The 25,552-nt window shown below is 34.6% G+C and overlaps 1 protein-coding gene and 2 long non-coding RNA genes across 4 annotated transcripts; all 3 read left to right on the forward strand.

Annotated features, from left to right (window-relative positions):
- Nucleotides 1–2,491: 2,491 nt before the first annotated feature.
- Nucleotides 2,492–5,118, forward strand: LOC106360405 (multiprotein-bridging factor 1b). Of its 2 annotated transcripts, none has more exons than XM_013799995.3 (5): nt 2,492–2,745; nt 2,837–2,986; nt 3,199–3,282; nt 3,792–3,874; nt 4,150–5,118. In XM_013799995.3, the coding sequence occupies exons 2-5, from the start codon at nt 2,845–2,847 to the stop codon at nt 4,198–4,200; spliced, it is 360 nt and encodes a 119-aa protein (XP_013655449.2). In that variant the 5' UTR covers nt 2,492–2,745; nt 2,837–2,844; the 3' UTR covers nt 4,201–5,118. The 2 variants fall into 2 exon arrangements, with proteins under 2 accessions (XP_013655449.2, XP_013655448.2); XM_013799994.3 differs by having other exon boundaries at nt 2,517–2,745; nt 2,840–2,986.
- A 3,025-nt stretch (nt 5,119–8,143) lies between these two features.
- Nucleotides 8,144–9,910, forward strand: LOC125581710. The gene is made up of 2 exons (XR_007319410.1): nt 8,144–8,972; nt 9,075–9,910. It is a non-coding gene; the product is annotated as an uncharacterized LOC125581710 (long non-coding RNA).
- A 5,728-nt stretch (nt 9,911–15,638) lies between these two features.
- LOC106358649 lies at nt 15,639–24,021 on the forward strand. Its single transcript, XR_007319969.1, has 13 exons — nt 15,639–17,862; nt 18,983–19,091; nt 19,338–19,428; nt 19,571–19,611; nt 20,294–20,525; nt 20,597–20,693; nt 20,779–20,903; nt 20,978–21,062; nt 21,192–21,327; nt 21,425–21,603; nt 21,690–21,801; nt 21,878–22,060; nt 22,140–24,021. It is a non-coding gene; the product is annotated as an uncharacterized LOC106358649 (long non-coding RNA).
- Nucleotides 24,022–25,552: the final 1,531 nt, after the last annotated feature.

The following is a 25,552-nucleotide window of genomic DNA, read 5'->3' on the forward strand; positions in this document are numbered from 1 at the left end:
AGAATGTGAAGGGAAGCAGGGAATGTGAAGCAGAGCCGTGCCTACAGATTTTGTTAATTTGTCCTTGGTTGTGAAAAGGTATTTTCTGTTCACTGAATATGTTTTTCTGAAAGTCGTTGTGGATATTTAAAATTCTTCAGATCTTTTATTGATGCAGACTACGCTCATCTAGGGCTCTATTAGCATCCATCAGAAAATCCTACATAAAGCTTAGAAATGGTAACTTCAAGCTCTCAGACTCTAATCTCTCCATATGATTCAATGACCAGAGACCGCCTACACTGAGATAACCGACCCGGTTAATCCACTCCCTATGGAGTTGTTCCGGTTCCGAAATGAAGAATAATTACTTTTTGGCAAACATCAATATACATCTTTCTGGTTAGTCTCTTATCCTTTGCTTTTAAAACAGAGAATTCAAATATCATTATGCTATTGACAATGTTCATTTTCTCTCTCGGGAAAACATTATTGGCGAACTAAAAGCAATCAGGCACAAGTTGAATGATGCCACACAAAGAACGTGTCATGGAAACTATTAGAATTCAAAGGTCAGTGAAAACGTCCTATGTGAACACTTCTTCATTGAAGAAGCTTCATCTCTAATAAACATTGAAACGATTAACTCCACTTCTATCATTACACATGTATAGGGATGTATCTTTTGTTTGCATGAGTGTGTTCGACGCACAAACTGTAATATTTCATGAAAATTTGTCCAGCTTCAACGTGGACGTTTAGGTCACTGTCAGGGAAAGGGGAAGAAGCAACTGAGCTGAAAGAAGAAGGTTCAGATTTTCACTAGGAACAGTATTGGTGCAAAGTTACCTTCGTTAAGTCTCGAAACCTTGGACCCTTGGTTATGTCAACAATCAAACAAGCGATTGAGGTATTACACGTCAACCTTTCGATTTTTGTCTTGCGCCTTTTGTATTTGATTTGGAGTTACATACACTCTCTTTTCGATTTTAGATTGGGTAGAAACACATCGGTTGTACTTCGTTATATGGTCACGAGAAAGAGGTAAACATTTTTAATATCGAAGAATTTGAGAGAGACCATACACTATGAAGTATGTGTGGTTGAATTTTCCTGCCTCTGTAAGTTACGTTCTCCTTGAATCCACTAACTAGATTGCTAGAGTATTGAAGAAGTTAATAGATGATGGTTTCGTGAAGCGTGAGAAATTAGTTGTTCTGTTGTTCAGCACTTGGAAACTCTGTTTTGACTTCTTTCTGCGACCAAAATTTTTTCTTCAGTGCAGGTCTATATTAAGTTTGTAGTTCCCATCACCTATGATTCCTTCTATTTACATTACACTAGCATCAAGTGTTTTCTGAAGAATTTAACGGGAAACATCAAGTGAAAGATTGTGTATAAGAGTTAGCATCAAGAAATGTTTTGCTTTTGACTATGTAATTAAGTTGCATTACTCTTTGTTGTATCAACCATTACATCACTATGAATTCTCAATTATATAGTTGGGTTTGTTATTAATCTTCAGATCTATTAGCATTGGTGATTATTTTTTTAATAAAGTAAGGATGAGATATATCTACAAGGGATCAGTTAACTGTTCGATTCTGAACATGTGAAGATAGTTTTGGGAACAAGATGGTGTGATTTTCAGTTGAGAAAAGAAAGAATTTGTAGCCATCACAAACTAAAGAAAGGAATATTGATGATTGACGGTGTGAGCATTAAATTAACGGTAAAGCAAATGAAATCAATTTTTATTGGTTTATGAGATGAAGTGTTAACTCTTTTAAGTTATAAGGAAGGAAAGCGAATCAATATTTGAGAGGGGCTAGAGGCGAGGATGAGAACTTTAGGAGTGAATATGTAACAACCGCAAATTATTCACCATCATCACTATAATTAAATAACGCACTTTCGGAACAAACCAAAAAAGTAAATGCGCAAACTTTTTTTGAATACATGCAAAACATAGAAAATTTTACTATCATTGTATCAAACACAACGGTTCATTTAAAACCGTGCATGCCCATATAGTAAAATTTGTTTCAATATTAAAATCTAATACTCTTAGAAATTAAAATATATTAGTTATTCTTACTTTAGATTTTCTTCAACTATATTTTTTTTTAATTTAATAATTTTGTTTCTAACTAAACAATATGAGTATTCTTTTCAACTCATACCATCAGATAAAAGTAAAAAATTTCTCATGTTTTATAAAATTAAAATATATTTTAGTATAATATTTTTTTAGTGTAAATTCTACGGGCGGGCCAAACCCTAATACGTTAATACTCTAGAGTTCTAGTTGACCAGTTAAACTATCAGTAAAGTTTGGGTGGTTCGTAGTATACTCAGAAAAAAAATCTTGGGTTGATTGATTTCTCTTTTACATTTCATTAATTGATCTTTGTGTTAAAAAAATATATTTGGTTCTATATTCTTTTAATTCATTGATAGTGAGATTTTTCCTCACTTAGACCAGAATTAACGATGGGTCTTAGCTGGGCTCTTAAGCCCAAATTATAATTAAAAAATTAAAAAAAAAAATTGGGTAAGAGTTGGGTTCTTTGTAGCCCTACGGAGGAGGCGCCTCTTGCGACGATTCTTCTTCTTTCTCTCCCTTTCCCACGGTGAATTGTTTCTTCTCAGACCAAATTCAGTCAAAATCAGCCTTGAGAGAGAGATCTATTCTTGTTCTTCGCCTCTGTGGCCGTGCTTGCGTAGCCGGCGAAGCAAAGCTCCCATCATACCCCATCGCCGAAGGTATTTTCTTCCTCGATCGTCTTCTGTTCTTCCTCTATCGTCTTCTTCCTCTATCGTCATGACTTTCTCTCTCTATCGTTTATTCGCGAAGAAGAAGCCATGGCAGGAGTAGGACCGATGACTCATGATTGGGAGCCCGTGGTGATCCGTAAGAAGACTCCCAACGCTGCCGCCAAGCGCGACGAGAAGACTGTCAACGCTGCTCGGAGAAGCGGCGCCGAAATCGAATCCGTCAGAAAACGTTTGTCTTCCTTGTTCTTCTTCTTCTGGATCTTTTTGTTTTCTTTTAGATCTGGTTTAGGTTAAGATTTGGCAATTGAATCGAGATGAGTTTTGCGATTTCTTGGATGTGATTTGTGTTAGAGTTTTCGTTTGTTACGAGCAGAGATGATTATCGTTGATCGTATCTGTTTTGGAATCTAACGTGGATTTTTTTATGTTGTTGTGATATAGACAATGCTGGAATGAACAAGGCGGCTTCAAGTGGCACCTCTTTGAACACCAAGAGGCTTGATGATGACACTGAGAACTTAGCTCGTCAGTTTCTAACCTCCTCATTCTCAATTAATATCATTAACTTCATTTCTGTATTGACAATGAATTGCTAGTAGTGTATCTTCCTCTGTATTATGTGAATCATAGTAGTTGTAGTCAGTGAACTAGTTTCTTATTCTAGTAATGGCAATTCCTTAAGAGTCTGTCTTGTTTGCCTGTTCATATTTTATTTATTGTCCTTCCTTTCGATTGTTGGATCGATTAGTATGAATATGAGTCAAAGGGTCTCGTTCACAATGAATATTAGTAACTTCATTTCTATATTATTGTGAATCACAGTGGTCATGGTAGTGTGTGAACTAGTATCTCATTCTTATAAGTCTGTCTTGTTTGGCTGTTCATGTTTTCTTCTGTCTGGATTTATAGTGAGAGGAAGTCTTTGTTCGTTGATTGGTTATAGTGAAACGAGCCAATAACTTTATGTATTGTTTTCCCTTTTGGTTATGTTTAACAGCGTGTTTATAATGTGTATGGTTTTGTATAAAATTCAGATGAACGTGTGCCAATTGAGTTGAAGAAAGCAATCATGCAAACCCGAGGGGAGAAGAAGCTCACCCAGTCCCAACTCGCTCAAGTACACTACTTTCTCTCTTCACTCTGTTTCTCTAGTTTTCTGTAATTGGATTTATGGCTGTAATACGAAGATGTGGTGGTTGTGTAGCTGATTTATAATTTTTTTTAAAAAATTTTTAATTGAATTCTTGCATTGGAGCACAAAAAGTAATTGTTTCTTAACAAAAGTTCTTAACTTAATTTTATTATTTAAATATTCATTAAGAGACTTTAATGGGTCTCCATGGTTAATCATGCTCTTAAGCTTTCTAATGTGAGACAACTATACGATTACAGAACGAAGATATTACGACGGTCACGCTTTTCTCTCTCCCCTTTTTTCTCTGAAACAAAACAAAACAAATCTAGATCTGAGATTTCTTGGCAGTCGGCGGCGTTTGTTCCCTTTGCAGTCGGCCTCCCTTCCCACAAATGCTCTCCTCCGACACTATACTCTCGATTCGAGATGCATGTGTCTGAAAGGTTGGGTCTTGGATTCCGTTGGAGTCATGGCGAGTTTCCGGTGAGTTGGTGTGCGGAGGGAGTCGGCCCGAGCTTAAACGACGGAACAGTCACAGATGGGGTCTCTTGGTAGCGGCTTCTCCCTTCCTTCTCCGAGATCCGGATGGTCCCTGTCGCGGTGGACCTTAACGAAAGCTCCTCGGTCCTGGTGGTTCGTCGAGTCCAAAGACCGGAGGTCTCTGCTAGAGGGCGGCGGAGACGAGGTCTAGGGTCTGTTGGAGGCGGAGGTTTCTTGGCCGGTTTGAATCTGGGGTGGAGCGTGACTGGATAGGGTTTTGAAGAAGCGAGACGTCAACGAGAGGAGCAGAGGTTTTAGTTTTGAGGCTAGGTCTTCGGATCCGGTGTTGTGGTCGCGGGGTTCCTCTGGGAGCGGTTCCGCCTTAAAAGCCTCCAAGGCGGCGGATCTGTGGGTTGGTTTCGGACATACCAGCCCCGGTGAGGCTTACGGCGAGGTCTGATTTGGTTTGGCCGTTCATGTCCGTCGGAGAAGGTGGTCTAGTACCTCCGGAACTTTCTTTCCCACCATATTCTTCTTCTCTGTAATTCTGTAGCTTAATTGCAATGTTGTAATGTCTCTTGTTTCTTCTTCTTCTTCCTTTAGATAGTCGCAATTTTCTACTGGACCGCCGAATGTAACCTTTTCCGTTTTACCTTTTTGGGGTTATATTACTATATTAGGATAAGACCCGCTCAATGTTATTATTTTTATTATATTTTAGAGAATGAAACAATAGTTTGGCTTCATTTGGATTAGGGGTGTTCAATCCAGATATCGGGTTGGTTTCGGTTCGGTTCGGTTTTTTTTTGGTATTTCGGTTAGTAAAATATAACTATTATTCTAAATCCATATTTACTTTGACTTTAGTTTTTCACGTACTTTTGAAAGATTTCAACTGGACGACTAAATTGATCAGCTAATCTTGTTGCTTTAAATCATTAGTATATATATATATATATTATTTAGTTTTGAATATTTATTAAAAAAAATTCATATGCGTTATATTTTATGATCATTTGTAACTTATTATAACAAAAAAATAATCTATTGATCACAAAATTTTCAGAGTGGAAATCTTCAAATTTCTAATAATATATAGATGTTTCAAAAAATTCAAAATATAACATATAAAAAATGTTTTTATTATATATTTAATATGATTTTTTAATATCTTTCAATAATATAAAATTAAAAAAAAAAGAATTAAGATACCAAAATTGTTATCAAATATTTATTATTCATAATAATTAATTTTCATATATACGTTAATCATATTAGGTAATTTCGTAGCTTCTAATGAAGGAAAGTGCAAAAACAAATTTGGTAGATTATTTATCAATTCGATAGTTAGTTTAATAAAAAATATAATGTAAGTTAAGATGAACCAACCTATTTTTCTAAGAATAGTATATTTTATATAGTCATTTATTAAATGAGAATTTATAATCATACAGTTCTATGATCATTCATATCGTTTTATAACTGAATATTTAAATCATCGATAACAAAATTTTCAATGTGAAATCTTTAATAAGTTTATAATTTATAAATGTTTTTGAAAATTCATTGAAAGTTTTAATATTAAAATATTTATGTAATCTTATGGTATATAGTTTAATCTATATATATATATATATATATGTTTTATTATTAAATGATATCTTTTACTCATATGGTTTTAAAATCATGTGTATCTTCTAATAATATTAAATAAAAGTTAATATTAATACAATTTTATGATCATTTGTAACTTATTTTGAAAAAAAATAATCTATTGATCACAAAATTTTCAGAGTGTGGATCTTCAAATTTCTAATAATTTATAGACGTTTTGAAAAATTCAAAATATAACATATAAGAAAAATAATAAATGTTTTTATTATATATTTACTGTGATTTTTAATATCTTTTAATAATATAAAATTAAAAAAAGAACTAAGATACAAAAATTGTTATCAAATATTTATTATTCATAATAATTAATTTTCACATATACGTTAATCATATTAGGTAATTTTGTAGCTTTTATTTAAGGAAAGTGCAAAACATTTTTTGGTACGTTATTTATCAATTCGATAGTTAGTTTAATAAAAAGTGTAATATAAGTTAAGATGGACCAACCTATTTTTCTAAGAATAGTATATTTTGTATAGTTATTTATTAAATAAGAATTTATAATCATACGGTTCTATGATCATTCATATCGTTTTATAACAAAATATTTAAATCATCGATAACAAAATTTTCAATCTGAAATCTTTAATAAGTTTATAATTTATAATTTTTCTTGAAAATTCATTGAAAGTTTTAATATTAAAATATTTATGTAATCTTATGGTATATAGTGTTTAATCTATATATATATATTTATTTTATTATTAAATGATATTTTTTACTCATATGGTTTTAAAATCATGTGTATCTTCTTATAATAAAAATGTTAAACCATTGATCATTAATTTTTAACATAATAATTTTAATAGTTTTAGTCATTTATTGTCGTTTTTAAAAATTCAAAATATAACATATACGAAAAAATCTAAATTTTACTTTTATAGCTAATTTGATTGTTTAATTTATTTTAATAATATAAAATTAAACAAAAATGATGGAGGAGATATAAATTGTTATCAAATCTTTATTATTAAAATCATTATATCATATAGTTTGACCAACTTATGTATCTAACAACATATAAAAATCGAATATGGACCTACTTATTTTTCAATTGAATGTAATTGACTACCTAATTGAGTGTCACATATGCATTGAGGCCTCTTTTAATTAATACAAAATTGAGATTACATCTTTTCAAATGTTCTTCAATTAATATATAGGGGATTAAGTTTATTAAAAAAAAAACTATATGATTACATCACAGATATATTTAAAGCTTTAATTTTTTTTAAAGTATCGCAAATGGTCTTATAAATTTATCTTATGGTAATGTAATTTACTGCTTGCATCTCGTAGATACACACCTCCGAGTGTTAAATGTGACTATTTCCGCTTGTCTAAAATAGGTAATGCACTTCCATCAGTAATGACAAAATAAAGAAGGAAAATGAGCGTCGTAGTCCAAAGGTGTTCTGTGATTGGTTGATAGTGATATATTATGTGAAAGCCTCCTATGACATTTAAATATATTTTGTGAATGTAGAGAAGGAGAGAAGTTTTGGACCTTTTGGTCCGTTGGCTATTTTGAGGATGCATTACGTAAGAGCATCTCCAACCCTACTCCAAAACCCACTCCAAACTCCATTTTGCAGTAAAATCATCTCCAATCCCACTCCAAAACCCACTCCAAAATGGAGTAATAGACATGATTACTCCAAATATGGAGTAAACCAACTCATTACTCCAAAATGGAGTTGAACTTTTTTATTTATAAAATGGTCCTCCACCTTTAAATATTTTCATTTTCAGTAAAATTGTTATAAATAAGTATATTAATATTATTTTACTATATATATTATAAAATTTACTGTTAACATTTTTTAATTATATATATAGGCATCTAATGAACTATTTTATGCAACAAAATATATATAATATAAAACATAACGGATCATACATATAAAAAATAAAAGATAAGCACCATACAAAAGAAATAACATAAAATAAATCTTACAACAAAGATAATTACTTAATAATCCAGTAAATCACCTCTGGATCCATTAAAGTTATTAAAATATTGTCCAAACGATGTAGATGGAGGAGGAGCTTGCTGAGCTTGTTGTTGAAGACTTCGATTTTGTAATAATGCGAGATTGTAGGAAATAATAATGCGAGATTCCAAGAATTTCTTTCCCGTTTCAGAAAAATCAAAGATAAAGAAGCTCATTTTTTACTTCGAAATGCATTAGTTGATCATTTGTGGGAAAATTATACTAATTCTAATGAATAATTTAAGTTGATGTATTATTGTGTTTAAGCTATGTAATGTAATTTTTAATGTAATAAATATTTTCTTTATAAACCTTGTCGAGTATTTATATAATAAAAAATTAATTGTGGTTAATATTGTATTTAATATAATTATTACAATCTGAAAATGGACTGTTTTGCAAATAGTATAAATGAAAGGTGATATTACTAATTTTTAAATAAATATAAAATATAAAATATTAGGAATATTCTATTTTGGAGTGGGAAATGGAGTAATACATTGGAGTAAAACTTAACTCTATTTTGGAGTTACTCCATTTTGGAGTAGAAAATGGAGCAATACATTGGAGATGCTCTAAAAAATTGAGCATTTGCACTCTACATATAAGAAAGATCGTATAATTAGCAATATGCACTTTTATGACTTCCTTAAATTTCATTGATAATTTTATGACCGTTATACCCCTATTGCTTAAACAATTTTTATGCAGTCCATATCTTCTTGTAGATATTTCTGATAACTCATGTTGATATATTTTATTATTTTCGAAAAGTTTCCCTTAATCGTTAAAATCTAGACATTCAAAAGACATCTCTTCTTCTTTTTATCTTTATTATCAGCTATGTCTCTTCATTGATCTATATCCAACACATCTCAAATCTTAAAAATCAAATTGCCTTCGCCAAGTTCCAAATGGATCCAAGCGGCAGTGTAACACCGCCTCCATCTTTTCCTCGTAGATGTTGTCCGGTTTTTTTTTTGTGGTGCTTCTTCTCTTCCTCTTCTGATTCGTTTGGGTTGTGCGACTTCTAGGAAAGCTTCGAGGGTTCTGGTGGCTTGTCAGTTGTAGGCGGAGGCTCTGCTTAAGGACGGTGGAGTGGACAGCCGATTCCGCAAGTCAGTCATCAGGATCCCTAAAGTTTGTCTCGATTGTTGAGAGGTGCTCGTTTGACGGTGGATCTATCCATGGATTCCTTTTCGGCGTGGTTGCTTCTTAACCGGTGCATAAGAGGAGGAGCACGTGATTCTTCGAACTTGTGAGAAGATGGAGACCCTTTGCAATCAATGGCGGAAGAGTTCAAGAGTCGGGTGTTCTTTATGGCTCTGGCGTTATGTGGCCGTGGGACCCCTCCGAGATGGCTTAGCTTTGAAGGTACACCGGTGACAGTTCTATTGGCTGGCATGGACACTCCGCTGTAGTGATGTCCCCGATAACATGATTAGCTGGCCGTCGGTGTCTGTCAGAGGTGGAGGCTCTGCCTCCTTCGTCTTCTTCCCCACATCTCTTATAGTTCGCTTTAGATTTTTTGTTTAGGTGTGTTTTTTCTTTTTTCATGTAACCTAGAAATTTTCGTTTCACCGGAGCTCTGGTCTGTCTATGTCTATGTTCTAATTTCTCCCTAGGGGCATGACATATATTTAACTGTTACAAGTTGATTTTTTTCTTTTTTTTTAAACTGATTCTCTGTTACAAGTGGAGTTAACAAACTAAAACGACCAGAACCCTTTGATAAATTCCCCTTTTCAACAGTCCTGATAAAAGATTAAACATACTGCTATCATCCAAGTTTGATTACTAAAATGTTTAGCCTTAACAAAAACAAACTATCAGGATAACACACCAAGTAACCGACCAACGAAGATGCAATCCTGCAACAGATACTTCATTACACCAACGGTTACAATTGAATTTAGCAAACCAAAACGACCAGACACATTGCTAAACTCCCGTTTAAACCGTCCTGAGAAAAGATAAAATAGATACTGCTACCGTTCAAGGTCGGTTAGATTGTTACTAAATTTTCTAGCCTTAAAAAAAAACAAACCGGCTGGCTAACACAACAAGTAACCGACCAACGAAGATGAAACCCTGCAAACAAACACTTTATTACTAAAAACAAAAAAAACTTTCACGCAGAGATGCTACCAGCTTTTCACTCCTCATCAACATATTTCAGCACCCACCTCTGTGATGCTCCCTTCAAAGGATGTCTCTTTTCCCCTCTCACAAACATTGCTTGTCCCCACTCCTTTCTGTTTACTAGTCAAAGCTAGCTTCATCATTTGTGGCCGACTGTTAGCATCAGAGTTTGGATCTCGTGCTTTTGTGTTGTTCCTTTCAACTGATTCCAAGGGGTCTGAATCCAATTCTTCACCGGCACTTCTCTTTTATTATTGATAGCTAATATTATGTTTAGATGAAGTCTTAAGGTTTTCTTCTGATAATAATAATTTTAAGAAACATTCTCCATACTTTTCTAGAGCACTCATCTCTTATTTAATTACACAGCTAATTTTCTTTTGTTGTAATCTACAAAAGGCTTGTTTACTCATATAACTACAACATTATACGAAGAGGAGATTTTATTTAAATATAACTTATCAATACCTATCATACTCCTTACATCCATAAACTGGATTATGCTACAAACAGAGCATACAAACAAATGCTAAAACAACCTTTTGATATATTTAACATGCTAATGAAAAGTTTAACAGGCTATGATATTTGTATTGTCAGCTATTAATATAATTAGTGTATCTAATAATATATTTATCCGTCCCCTCGTAAAATTAGAACGTTAACTTCCCCAATACCACTTCTTCTTTGTTTTTCTTTTAACAGAAAGGGGTATTAAATATTAAAAGAAGAGAATTATAACCGCAGCTACACATAACAGAGTTGTCCAAGCTCGTTCAAAACCAAGCCTACTCCGGAGTGCACCGCGGCCACAGACGACGGCTTCCGAAGAAGATCCGACTTTAAACCCTCGCTGCCGCCACTAATGAAGTATTGTCAAAGGATGATTCTATTGATGTTATGAGTTGTGTATATATACAACATTGTAGCCTAAAGATAAGACCGAATCTATAGGAGATAATGACTTTATATGTGTAGTCATTATCTTGTGTTGATACATGATTATCTATACTAATACGCCCCCTCAAGATGGACGTCGAGAACAGAGTCCAATCTTGGAAGAGAGATCAAGAAACCGTGACCGTGGAAGTGGCTTAGTCAATGCATCTGCTAGCTGATCAACTGTACTGATATGCGCAACTCTTAGTTTCTTTGCTTGAACTTGTTCTCTGACAAAGTGATAATCTAAGGCCAAATGTTTCATGCGCGAGTGAAAAACTGGATTAGCCGAGAGATATGTTGCTCCAATGTTGTCACAGTAGAGAACTGGAATCTCAGATGACTGCAGTCCAAGTTCAGACATGAGTGAGAGCAACCATGTGATTTCTGCTGTAGCTGACGTGAGCGCCCGATATTCTGCTTCAGCCGAGGAGCGCGCTACACCAGTTTGCTTCTTAGAGCACCATGATATTGGTTGGCGTCCCAAGTAGACGATGTAAGCACCTGTCGACGTATAATCATCACGATTCCCTGCCCAGTCAGCATCTGAGTACGCATGAAGCGTGAGAGGTGATGACGCGGAGAAGAACATTCCTTTATTGGCTGTACCAACAAGATATCGTAGTAGACGTTTTACAGCTTCCCAGTGAAGAGTTCTCGGCGCATGCATGTACTGAGATAGTCTGTTAACAGTGAACGCAATATCAGGACGCGTGAGCCCCAAGTACTGAAGACTACCAACAGTGGCTCGATACTCCGAAGGATTTGGTAACAGATCACCAGATTGTAGTGTGAGAACCTGAGACGACGACATTGGGGTTGCCACAGGTTTAGCCTCTGCCATATTTGTTTTCCGTAGAAGATCAGTAATGTATTTGGTTTGCGTGAGATGCAATCCAGCTGTCGTACGATGAGCTTCCAGTCCAAGAAAGTATGAAAGTTCACCAAGATCCTTGAGAGAAAATTTTGCTGCGAGGCGGTCTGTGACTTGCTTGACTATTGTCGTTGATGTGCCGGTTATTATTATGTCATCTACATAGATGAGTATGTAAACACAAACAGGGCCGTTTTGTAGAACGAAGAGAGATGCATCCGCAAGAGAGTTCTTGAAGCCAATACCCAGGAGGAATTCTCGCAGTGCATTGTACCACGCACGAGGAGCCTGACGCAGACCATACACAGCTTTCTTGAGGCGGTAGACATGGTTAGGTTTATCTTTGTCAACGAACCCCGGCGCTTGCAGCATGTACACTTCATCGTGTAGAGGTCCTTGTAAAAATGCATTATTGACATCCAGTTGTTGTAATGGCCAGCCTTTGGCAACCGCAGTTCCAATGACAAGTCGTACTATAGCATGTTTGATGACATGACTGAATGTTTCATGAAAGTCCACTCCTGGTCGCTGATGATTTCCCCTTGCAACAAGGTGTGACTTGTGAGATTTCACTGTGCCATCAGGATTACGTTTGATCCTGTAAAGCCAACCTGAACCAACAATGTTAGTAGCCAATGATCGATCAACAAGCTCAAATGTGTCATTTCTGACAAAGGCATCATGTTCTGCACTCATTGAAGTACGCCATTTCTTGTCTTTAAGCGCCTGAGTGTAGTTGACAGGTTCAACTTCACCAAGAACTGCAGTAAGACCATATTTGGGATTTGGTTTCCTGACATTGTTCTTTGATCGAGTTGTCATGCTGTGCGTGTTTGTAGTTGTTGATGTCGCTGGCGGTTGTGTTGGAGGTGCGTCAGTCATTGTTGTTGCTGGAGTAGTTGTCGGTGTGTTTGCTGGTACTGGGGCAGTTGGCAAAGGATCATTACACGGAGTCTGCAAGAGTGGCCTTTGAAAAATAGGAGCAAAAGTAGCAGAGGGAAAAACAGAGGAAGAAGAATCCTCATGTGAAACAGGAGGTGATTTCGACAAAAGAGAAACAAAAGGAAAAACTGACTCGATGAATTCCACATGTCTGGAGATATAGACACGGGAGGATGCCACATCCAAGCAGATGTATGCACTTTGCGTGAGGGAATACCCCATAAAGACACACGGTGTTGACTTGGGACTGAACTTGTTCTGTCCGTATGGTGTGATCCAAGGATAACATAGGCATCCAAATGTTCTTAGCTTGTAGTAGTTTGGTTCTTCCTTGAAGAGAAGCCGATAAGGAGAGTGATTTGCCAAGTTTGGTGTAGTGAGACGGTTGATCAAGTACACTGCTGCCGCAAATGAATATGTCCAATAGGTGAAAGGAATCTTAGCGTGTGTAAGAAGTGACAATCCTGTTTCCACAATGTGCCTGTGTTTTCTTTCAGCCATGCCGTTATGTTCAGGAGTGTGTGGTGGACTTGTGAGATGTGAGATGCCGTGAGTCCCAAGGAAGCTTCTGAGAGCAATAAATTCACCCCCATTGTCTGAGTATAATGTAACAATCTTTCTTTTGAACCGATTTTCCACCAGTTGCTTGAATATAGGGAAGATTGTAGCCACTTGAGACTTAGCTTTGAGAGGATATAACCATGTATACCTTGTGTAATGATCAACAAAGTGATTGATCATCCTCCTGAATAAAGTAATGAAGTTCGTGTGCTTCTAGGAGAGAACTAATCTGAAGAAGCCACGTAATGAAATTGTTTGGTGTCAACTTTGTTATGTTTGACATGTTGAGAGAGATGAGAGTTGATTTTGGATCAGTGATATTGAACACCGCAGTAGTGTCAGAGGTTCGAGAAGAAGAAGATTCGGTCAACATGATTCAAACTTTTAAGAAGAAAAAGAAAGAAAAGATTTGTTTAGCAAGAAAGAGAGGAGATTAGGTCGAAACCCGCTCGGATACCATAATGAAGTATTGTCAAAGGATGATTCTATTGATGTTATGAGTTGTGTATATATACAACATTGTAGCCTAAAGATAAGACCGAATCTATAGGAGATAATGACTTTATATGTGTAGTCATTATCTTGTGTTGATACATGATTATCTATACTAATAGCCACTGCTCAAGACGCCGCTGTCTCAAAGTCCGAACCACCACGAACTACCCCTCACTCATGTATGAGGGAACCGCCATCCCTTTTATCACATCCACCGACCCCAAGATCCACTTTCATCAGTGACAAACCTCTGCTCTGGTGACTAACACACAGTCTCTGGCTCCTCCCCGCCGTCCTCGAAACGGATATTGCATGCCTTTTTACTGACGAGCCACCAAAGTTTGAAGCTTTCATAGGGTCTTTTGCCCTGATTCTATTTTCCATGCAGCCGCTACTGTTAGAATTTCCTGCTCTCTCATTCGCCAATTTTTCATAGCCAAGCCACCCGTAACTAGGGAGGGGGATAATACCTAGATTAATGATTATTAATCCCTCCATTATAACCTTTTTATGTCTAAACTACAATCAACCTATTTTTTTCTATTTTGTTTAAATCGACGGAAGGACAATTACGTATTTACACTCTGCTAGTTGTAATCTAAACCCCACATAAAAGAGGTTCACTCTCTAGGGGAACCTCTAGGTTCACCAACCATAGAGGTTCACCAACCAATAAGATTGTGTTATTTCATATTCGATATCTTTTAAAAAAGGAAACAAAATATTATCAAACTATATTATCTTTTTAAAATTAAAAGGTAAAAAGAAATAAATAAAAAATAGTAATAATTAAAAAAATATATTTTTAACGTCGCAGCAAAACATTAAACCCTAAATCCTAATCCCTAAACCCTAAATTCTAAACCCTAAACCCTTGGGTAAACCCTAAACTCTAGGATAAACCTTAAACTCTAAATTAAAATCACTAAACACTAAAACACTCAATGGTTTAGGGTTTAGGATTTAGGGTTTAGAGTTTTAGGGTTTAGTGTTTTTATTTAGAGTTTATGATTTATCCAAGGGTTTAGGGTTTACCCAAGGGTTTAGATTTTACCCAAGGGTTTAGGGTTTACCCAAGGGTTTAGGTTTACCCAAGGGTTTAGGGTTCATGATTTAGGGTTTAGGGATTAGGATTTAGGGTTTAGTATTTTGCTGACGACGTTAAAAATATTTTTTTTAATTCTTTTTTTTGTAGTTGCTATTTTTTTTTTTACTTTTTTATTTTAAAAACATAATATAACTCGATAATATTTTGTTTCTTTTTTTAAAAGATATCAAATTTGAAATAATGAAATCCTATTGGCTGGTGAATCTAGAGGTTCACCGTGGGGGTGAACCCGAGAATAACTCCACATAAAATGTACCATAGGTAGTTTCCTAATTACTCACTTCTATTTGGATTTTGGGCCGATTCACTCTAAAAAATATCTCTTTCAAATAGTGTAAATATCCCTCTTAAATAAAAACAACAGATGAAAATGCTTATACTTCTCTGGCAATCAATATCCACCGTAAAAAAAATAATAGCGAAATGCATTTTGACTGTATACATAGGTTTCACGATTTATAATTTTTTTTTTTGGGGGGGGGGGGGGGGGGGGGGGGGGGGGGGGGCGTGTGGAACAAAGCTATTCTCGAAGGCAAGCTGATAGAAAAAGTGTGTATAATTGGCGTATGTTTTGTTTTGAGACTATAATGGGCATTTCTATGGAGCTGTGAACTATTTAATTGATTTTTATAACATACACTACGTTAGTTAAAATAAGTATTTTATTATAACCAGATGTAGATATAACGGAACTGTTGGTATTATTTAACCAATAAAATGATTGGATGGAATAAAATTATGTAAATGTACTTTTGACTGTATTTAAGGTTTTTATTTTTGATATTAAAATGAATTTATTAATAAATTCAAGGTAATAGAAATAAGTTGATTCCAGTTGCCAACCAATTAGGAATAAACAAAACTTATATGGGGAAAACTACGAACTATGTAAGTCTACACATATGTCTTTTTTTTTTGGTCAATCTACACATATGTTTAAATTATAGGAGATGTAAAGTAGTGAAAAGTATAAAAAGTCAACATAGCCTATAAAATATTTATAATAGCAATTAGCCACGATAATTTAAGCTATAACAAATATGTTTATAATTGATGTGAGAATAAAGTTAATAAGATATATAAGAAACCAATTTCTTAGTAATATTATTAAAATAAATGATACATAGGCACATTATCACTTCTTTTAGCTAGGTTTATTAAATTCTTACAAATTATGTTTTTCCTGGGATGTTTATGTTCATTTCACCTAGGTAAAATTCTCACTAGTACAAATTATAGGAATAACCCATTAACTTCAAATTTCTAGAACCTCTATAAATTAATAATATTGAAACTTTGAAATTTTATTAATTTATAGAGATATTAATTTACAAAAGTTTCCTTATTTAGATTTTTTATTTTAAGATATATTTATTCTAAGATAAGAGCAAGTTTGTGCACTGGCGATTACTCGGCTGCGAAAATCTCCCGATCTAAACCCTTAGAAAATTCGTACATCAAACTCTGCACTTTGGGAAGTTCCATGAATGCTTTTACAGACTAGAAACATAATTTAAAGTAGAACTTAACATTCTAGGTTTGTATTAAAATTAGGAGCATATGCAAGAGCGGTTCAACGTCTTCTGAAATTAGATACTAATTTAAACATTGTATCATTTCAGTATTGTGTGTTCATGTTACCGTTGAATAAAACAAAACCAGAGAATTATTTCTCAAAACATGGCCAAAACACTTGGTTCTCGGAGCCCCAATAGTTTCCATGTTTGTGTACTGAATTTGAGAAAAGACATTGTTTTCTTGGCGTTGGCTCTAACAATATTAATACGTTAAAAAACAAAAATATAAATAATTAGATTCCACAATTTCATTTACTAGAATACTTATTTGCTTAGTTAGCATCAGACTTATAGATTTATCGGCACCAACATAACTCCTGAATGTGCATGTAACGACCCGGTTTTCTTAACCGGCTGGTTTGGTTTCTCTTTAATTAATTTGGATTGAACCAAACCATTTCTCAATTTAAACCATTAATTTTTCTTTAGTTAATCGTGGGTGTGGCATTATACCTAGCTATATATATTAATTGTATTTACCTCTTTCCAGACTAAAACCTAAAACTCCATTATTTCTCCGCCACCTTCCCGTGCGAGAGTTTTATGTCAAACGTCTCACACCAACTTCATCATCTTCTCTCCGTTATTATTCTCCTCTAGCACATCTTCTCTTGCACTCGTGTTTGTCTCGTTGTCTCATGGAATAGTGGATTCCATATCCGCCGCCGTTCATCACATCCTCCATAGCCACCATCACGCCTTGATCACTACCGGAGATAGCCTTGCGATCGGAGATGTCGTCGCTTGCATGCGGAGGTACACTAGCCCGTGATGTGGAGGAGAGACAAACGCACCCGTCGTATTGCGTCACCGTCACCGTCACCCATCACACTAGAGATCTGAGATGTCATTGTACGAGTCGCCGACAGCCATATCGGATTTACCCGAGTGTGTTTGATCGTGACATGTACTTCAGACCAAGGTTCCCCCTTCTCTTATTTGATCAAACGTGAGCCCATGTGTATGATTTAAGTGCACTCCTCATGTTTCTTGCGAATTATGTTTCCTTAAAACCCTATTTTTAATTATTTAATAATTATGTATTTTGTCTTGTCTTGTTTCCGTTTCATTCCAATTTGTCGAGAGATTGAGACTCGAGATCCATGGCAATATCCTAGCTTTCTTGCTAATCAAGTTATCTCATTTATTGTTGGAGCCATTTCCGGTTTTCCGATAAGGCAAAGGTGAGGGTCTTTTCTCGAGCTTCTCTTACACGGCTTAGTACCACGAATAAATATTATTTATTTCTAATGTGTTTCCGTCTGCGTGAAATTGAGTCTGTCATTGCTTGTTTAGTTTGTAGGTTCTTTGCTTAAACTGGAACTAGAGTTATAGATGGTTCAACAATACTTGTTCATTTATAATTGATAATATATATATATATATATATAATATATTGATGTGATTTGGATGAAAGCCGACCATGGGTGTATCGGCTGGAGACAGTACATTGGGTGTGGTGTTTGCTGCGGCACAGCGTAGTCGACCTGTTGTGCCAAGGTGTGGAGGTCGATAAATCGTCTACGGGCGTGTGTTACCGAGCACATATTCGGTGGTGTTTTTGGCCTGTTAGTGGGCAGTTTGTTTGATCTCTGGGTACTTTAGGTACCGTGTTTGCAACGTGTTAGGATTAAATTATATTTATTCAGAGTATTCTGTCCGGGTCCATGGACTTTGGGTTTAGTATCCCATACCTCACTGAGTGACTCCCCTGTTACTCACCCCTCTTTCTTTCCCATTTCAGATGAGACAGATGAGTATATGATATTTGGACGGATTGGTGCTATTGGACTTTTTATTCATATTTTTATTTGGGCTTTGGGTCAATGTAATTGGGTATATGGACTTTTATTATACGAAATATTGTTGGTGGCCCGCTGTTCTCCGGAGTGGAGGCGACGGGTGTTATAGTGCAATAATGGAAAACAAATCCATTCACTAAGTAATCGTTTCAAAAGCTCCAGCCGCATGATCCGAGACAAAGTTTCTAATATATAAATGAAATTGATTCTTAGGAACTTTATATTAGTTCTGACAAAAAAAAAAGAACTTTATATTTATGGTCACGCCATAAAATTGTACACGGTGTATCCCCCTATACATTAAAAGAGAAGTCACTTTAGTGATTTCTGCTGAGGTGACACTCATATAGAGCTTCTCAGGAAAAACGTTTTAATTCTATTGGTTGAATTTTTGGAATTTTTCTTTTTGATTTATTTTTTCACTCCCTTTCGCGTAATTAAAAACGCAGTCGTTTATGTTGAAGTTTTTTCTTTTTTTTTCCCAATCGCGTGTCAATTGAAGGGGGAGATGGTTTCAATCTGATGAAGACAGTCCGACCAGATGAGTTTTGTTCTTCATAACATAAAGACTCAATCCTATCCATCGCTAACAGCATCGACAACCAGACGAGGTGAAGTTTATCGAGTCTCTCGAAATTTTAGGTTTTTTTTTGCTTCTCTGATTGGATTCGACTTTTAAGATATGATGCGAAGGTTTTTTGATACCTCTGATTGGATTCGACTTTGAAGCTATGATACAAAGATTGTTGGATAACACTGATTCCAATCGACATATGTTTCTTGATTGATTACATTTTGCTTATTTACATTTTGAATCTTTTGTATCTAATTGATTGATTAACCTTCTTGCTGTTCAGGTCTTGCTTCTCTTAAACAAGACCATTGCCACGACCCCAGTAGTATTATCACAACAAACTTGCATTCGACTTCAGTAATTGAAGAAGGACTGTAAGATTACCTTCTCCTTAATAATTCAACAGATATTTGGACAGTACTATCTTGTGATTTTAAAGTTTGTTTTTTTGTTTCATTACCACGATTTAGAGCTTTACAAAACAATTCCAATGGTCTGTTGCATTGCTAATTGCAGAACGATTAAGATCTTAATGGGATAATACTATCAGAGATAAGGTAAACTTTCTCTTCTCCTGAAAGCATATGCAAATCCGTTTGTTCAGTCGGTTTCATTCCTTTATGTATCCAGTCCTTTGTTTTTCTGATTTTCAATTTTGGTTTTCTTAATTATGAGATATTAAGCCCATATAATTAGATAACTAGATAGATATTAAGCCCATATAATTAGATTACTTGCGCAAGATTTGCATATTACTAACTTTCCTTATTATTCTAATCAATTACTTGCGGAAGTTGTTTTCGTATTTATTATATTACTTGCGCAAGTTAAAATCATATCATATGCAAATCAATTTATGATAATACACAATTAAAATCTTTCTTTAAACGATTTCAATCTTTATTAGGGGTCATTAATATGATAAATAAATCGGCTTAATATATATATGGCATACCCGAATGGTTAAAATACAAACATTCAGCTCTAACAAGAACAATGGCAATGGTGCGAGCCAAAAAAATATTGTTTCTTTAGTGAGAGAATTAAAACCACGTAAAGATACGTCCCATATTGAAGTTATGATTCTTCGCTTGTGGAGAAACTATAACAAAGAATCAGGAAATACCATTGAAATTGTGGTTGTTGATAAAGAAGTAAGTAACTTTAAATATGCTTTTTTTGGAAGCATCGTTTATATAATTATTCTGCGTATATAAAGACTTCATATTTCTTGTCTAGGGGACAAGAATTCATGCTTCAGTTGGTGAACAACTCATCAAAAAATTCGATGACAAGCTACGCTAGGGAGATGCGATTGTCCTCCAGTTGTTCAAAGTGTACGATATAATTGACTTCTTTCACACAACATTTGTTGGAATAGCTGATGATTTTCCAAGTGCAGTTCCCGAAAAGTATTTCGCGGACTTCTCTGATATTCTTGGTGGAAATCTTGACCATAGCTGTTTGGTTGGTGAGTTAGTTTCTTACTCAGTTAAAGAGTAACTACCTGTTTCTGATTTGAGTCTTATTTTTGGTATGTAGATGTGGTTGGCCAAATAGTTAACTTCGGGTCTCTGGAAAACAAAATAATAAAAGGAAAAGACAACATGAGGCTCTTGGTTGAGTTGCGTGACCCAAAGTAAAGTGAAAGATTTTTAATCTTATTTATACTTTGCTAAGAAAACATCTATTAACTGTATTTAACTTAAGTTTATATTATACAGTAATGTGAAGATGATGTGTACTCTGTGGGGTAGTTATGCTAAACAAGTATACGATTACAGTAGGAGTAACATGTCCACCATGATTATTTGTGTGATCAGATTCTGTTCTGTTAAAGAGTGCAAAGGTAAATAATATTCTTCCGGTTTGTGTAAAATGTTACTGAGCATAACATATTAATAAGCTTAATATACTTTGTAGGTGCTTACTCCATATCTAGCGGGTATAATTCAACCCATATCCTGCTCAACCCAACACTTGATTTTATTGAGGAGTTCAAAGCAAGGTACGTATCCGATGTTCACCGGATGGAAACCTATGGAGAAGTTCACTACATATAGATGTTTGTTTTGATTTTTGAACATCGTTTTCACTGAAACGTTTTAACATAAAGTGTGATTATTTTATTTGGCAGTCTCCCTGATGATTCACTTGCTCTTACGAACAACGATAGTAGCCAATGGTCTGTTGGTACTGCTACTTCTATTTGTGCCAGGTTTTTTGTTCTTAATGAGAGGCTAACCATCGGAGAGACCATTGATAGCTATGTGGTATATAGACTACACTCTTCGCTTTTGAATTTTTTACACATTTGTATACTCCATGTGTTATCAGTGCTTTTAAAAAATACTCATTGAGTAATAATAGGTTGGCACTTTTGTTACTCTGGGGACCATTGAAACAATTGATACTGAACGTGGCTGACAATATCTAAGTTGCAAATACGACAACAAAAAAGTGATGCCTACAACCAATGTTGATGCTGATGACCGGCCCTTGTTCTTCTGCAATACGTGTGACAAAGAACACAGTGATGTTATTTCCAGGTATTGATCGGGTTAGATATACAAAAACATCAGTTAGGTAGATCGTCATTGAAATAGTTTGTGACGCTTTGTGCGGATTTGTTCAGGTTCAAATTAATTGCCAATGTCAAGGACGATAGCGGTGAGGCTAATTTTCTGTTGTTTGATGCTAATGCTCAAGCAATTGTGCGTCATTCTGCTGCTGAACTCTATGACGAGGTACATTTATAAATTCCATTGTACATCAATTAATACAGTAAATTATATTAGCCGACCGCTATCTATGTAATTGTAGAATGAAGATGAAGACTTCTTACCTGAAGCAGTGAGCGATCTCTTTGGTAAGAGAGTCCTTTTTGAGATTTCAGTTGACGCTGATAACATCAAAGGAAAGAGTTCTCAGTATGTTGTTCGATTGGCTACTGATGACCGTGAAATGGTTGAGGAATTTGCTGATTTGCCTCCTAAATCTAACCCGGTAATTTTCCGCTTATACCTGCGATTAATTTGATTGTTATTGGAGCATAATAGTGATACGATTAAATCTTTTCTTGCAGGTACTAATGTTGGAGTCCGCAGATGATATTTCCTCTGGTTCTGGTGGTTTTACAGCAACTCCTTTGTCCAAAAGAAAAAGCGAACAAGATGACGACAGTTGCCTTGAGGATCAACACTCTGTTAACAAGAAACTCTCTCAAAAGAAACTCAAGGGCGAGTGAGCTGTCTCTTTTTGATGAGTTGATGTCCTTTATAGTGTTATGGCTTTGTTTTTGCTTCATTTTTTAAAACTTTATCTGAGTATCTTTGTCTTTGGTTTTGTTTAAGATTTAGTCCGACCATCTTTGTTTTTTGCTTTTAATTGGAATAAAAATTTATCAAGTTCCAATCTAAACCAGACAACCTTTTCTTTGGTTGGCTCTGACTTTTGATTTGGTATTTATGCCAATCGGTAACGTCTTAGAATCATTACATTGGTAAAATTCCTTATTCGGAGAGTTCTTTGGTTGGTTCTGACAATAGATTTTGTATTAAGCTCAAATTGGCATAAATACAAAGTTAGCCCATTTGAAATACTGAATAACAAAAAATGTAACCGAAATTTTACTAATCGTAACATTATTATCAAACCGATCCCCCTTATTAGAATTTTATTGGTAGTAATACAATCTCAGCCCATTTGTAATACCCAACTAAAAACCAATTTATTGCCCGAATAGTATTTAAGCCCATAATTTTGTAGCTGCTATACTATTAAATACTTTTTGACGTTTTTTTTATAGACAGTATTAGACTATATTTTTTAATATGAAAACTTCTTTGTATATTAATTTGAAGATTCTTTAACTAAACATTTATCTAAAAAAATCATGCAAATAGATCATAGATATAAACCAAGGTAGTGCAACCAATGGGTTCTTTGTACAGGAAGTGAAAATCGAAAATTATTAAAAAAACAGAAGTTTAATGCATAACCTTTTTCAGATAAAGGTTATCGAGATTATTTTGGAAGAAAATAATTATCATATTTATAATAAAAACATACACGGAAAATATGATTAAGTCGGTATATAAAACAATTAATTGGAAAGGTAAATACAATTAACATATTTATAATTTATGTTTTCGATAAGTAATGTGAAAAGACACGACTCATCGAGAGTCCCCTAGACATTATAAATACAGCAGTGAATAATTGTGAACAAAATCTTTCATCTCACTTCTTCTCCGATTGAGTCTCTCCAACTTTCGGTAAGTTTATTTTCTTTCTCTTTAGTTTTTTCTTTCAAATATATTGCATGTAGATCCATCAATTTTCTGTATAAGCGGTTACCAATTGAATCAAGACTTTTTAGGTTTTGTATCCGTCATGCGTCTTTTTGTTCAAAAACCTGTCTAGGATCTTGGTAGGCTTGCTTTCTGTAAAAATCAATGAGTATTTAGGAGATCTTATGTGTACAACTGCTTATTATTGATCGTTGTAACTATTTTTTCCGCTGGCATAATATAACGTTTATAACTAATACTGTTTATAATAAGCAGATCGACCAACATCTCGCGATGGCATTCAAGAAGGACCTTAAACGCAAGTCTCCAATGACTGATGATTACGGTACTTCTCTTGAAGAGGCATTCAAAAATGGAATGGAGGGGACGACTGCGCATTACCAAGCCATTCTCTTTATGTACAAGCAACTACATGATGCGCTCATCAAGAAGCATGCTGAAGAACTTGAAGTCGCTCGCGTACAAGGTAAACTGGAACTCTTTGACGAACTCTTCAACATGTCTGCATTGAGCGAAGAGAAAGAGAAGATAGAGTCGGAACTCGTGCTTGCAGAGGCCAAGGCGGCTGATGTGAAGGTTCCTTACATCGATTGGTAGAAGTTGAATGAGCCACAGATGTTTGATTAACCTTGTCAATTTCTTGTTTGCTTCAAGTTAAAACGTTTAATCTTTTTTATATTTTGGTGTTGTAATATGGAACATATTTTCTGGTTTTTAAAACCAGTTTTCCAGCCAAATTTGGTAGGTTAGTAAACTATTTTAAGTTTGTTATATTATAATCTGCCTTTATATTAGCCTATCTCAATTCATTTCTTATTGTTATAATTGGCTTTCATGTTCCAATTACACATTCGTTTGATTTAGTTGCTTTAGTTACAAAATATAAATTTCTGTATATAAGACTTTCGAAGAGGAAGTAGGTTTTTTGAACTGGAAGAGGAAGTAGGTTATACCTATAGTGGTGGGGTAAGTTGTTCATAGATTTTTCTAAATCACATTAGTCAAGGTAGCGTGAGTATGTCAAAGACAATATCGCATCATGTTTGGATTCTTGAGATCTTAGAATACCAATGGAAACTGATTTAATAAAATTTAAGAAGGAAATGTACTGACAAAATAATTACGTAATAAGAGTTTATATCTTTAATTAACTACAGGTCTTTTCGTATCGGATTTGTGAAGTTAAATATATTTGATCGAGGTATGGAAATGATGATATTTTTTGAAATCTTTATAATTTAATTTATTGACATGCGTGCAAGATTATAAATATATTTTATAAATATCTAATTATTCGACATATATTTAAATATGATAGAATCTACTTTTCGGAAAGGAAGGCAATATTTTAAATGACGATCTACATTGCGATCCATATATTAGTTCAAAATCTATTGCTTTCTGTTTTTTTTCGGACTATATATTTTTATAAGGTAATATATATATATATATATTGGAAACCCTTATAGTTTCAATGATATAAATGTTTAATAAATATTTGGAAACGAATCTAAAGGGTTTATCATTTATAGGGCAATCGGAAAGGCATTTTTCTAGAACCCATCTTTCTATATAAACTGTTGACTGACGCCTATTTTATCAAACCTAATTTTAGTCATCTTCGCCGACATTGTCTCTACAATTCTTTCACGGTTTGTTACTTCAATTTGACGTAATATAATCTGGGGAGTTTTCAATACATGTGGATCATCTTTCTAGGGAAATATAAGGTGTCATCGGAATAGTTAAAAATGTTTTGTAAGATCTCTATAGTATCATGTATTGTTTAATTTTGAGAATCTAACTAAATATATATATTTCACTGTGGATCGCTTTGTCTCTATGTTTGATCTGAATTGTAAATAGTTAAATTATGTTATAATTTGTGTTGCTTATATAATCTTTAGTTGATTTATTTTGAGGATCAAAATAAATAGATATATTTCAGTACTGTTAGTCGCTTTGTCTCTATGTTTGATCTGAATTAGCAATAGTATAATTTTGTTTTTAATTGTGTTTTCTTACATAAACGTCACATATATGTTAATCAATATTTCTTTGCTCCACATGCAAGGCAAGATGTCACGATGACATTCAACAGAGATCTAAAGCTCAAAAAACCGATCGTTGAAGATTACAGTTATTCTAGGGACCGTTACCGAGCCATGCTCTTTATGTATCAGAA

Source organism: Brassica napus, chromosome C2 (genome assembly GCF_020379485.1).
Source record: "Brassica napus cultivar Da-Ae chromosome C2, Da-Ae, whole genome shotgun sequence".
Lineage (NCBI taxonomy): Eukaryota > Viridiplantae > Streptophyta > Magnoliopsida > Brassicales > Brassicaceae > Brassica > Brassica napus.

Coding starts and splice junctions, on each gene's coding strand:
- LOC106360405 (XM_013799995.3), top strand. CDS start 2,845: ATGGCAGGAGTAGGACCGATGACTCATGATTGGGAGCCCGTGGTGATC. Junction 2,987..3,198: donor AATCGAATCCGTCAGAAAAC/GTTTGTCTTCCT, acceptor GTTGTGATATAG/ACAATGCTGGAATGAACAAG. Junction 3,875..4,149: donor CCCAGTCCCAACTCGCTCAA/GTACACTACTTT, acceptor ATACGATTACAG/AACGAAGATATTACGACGGT.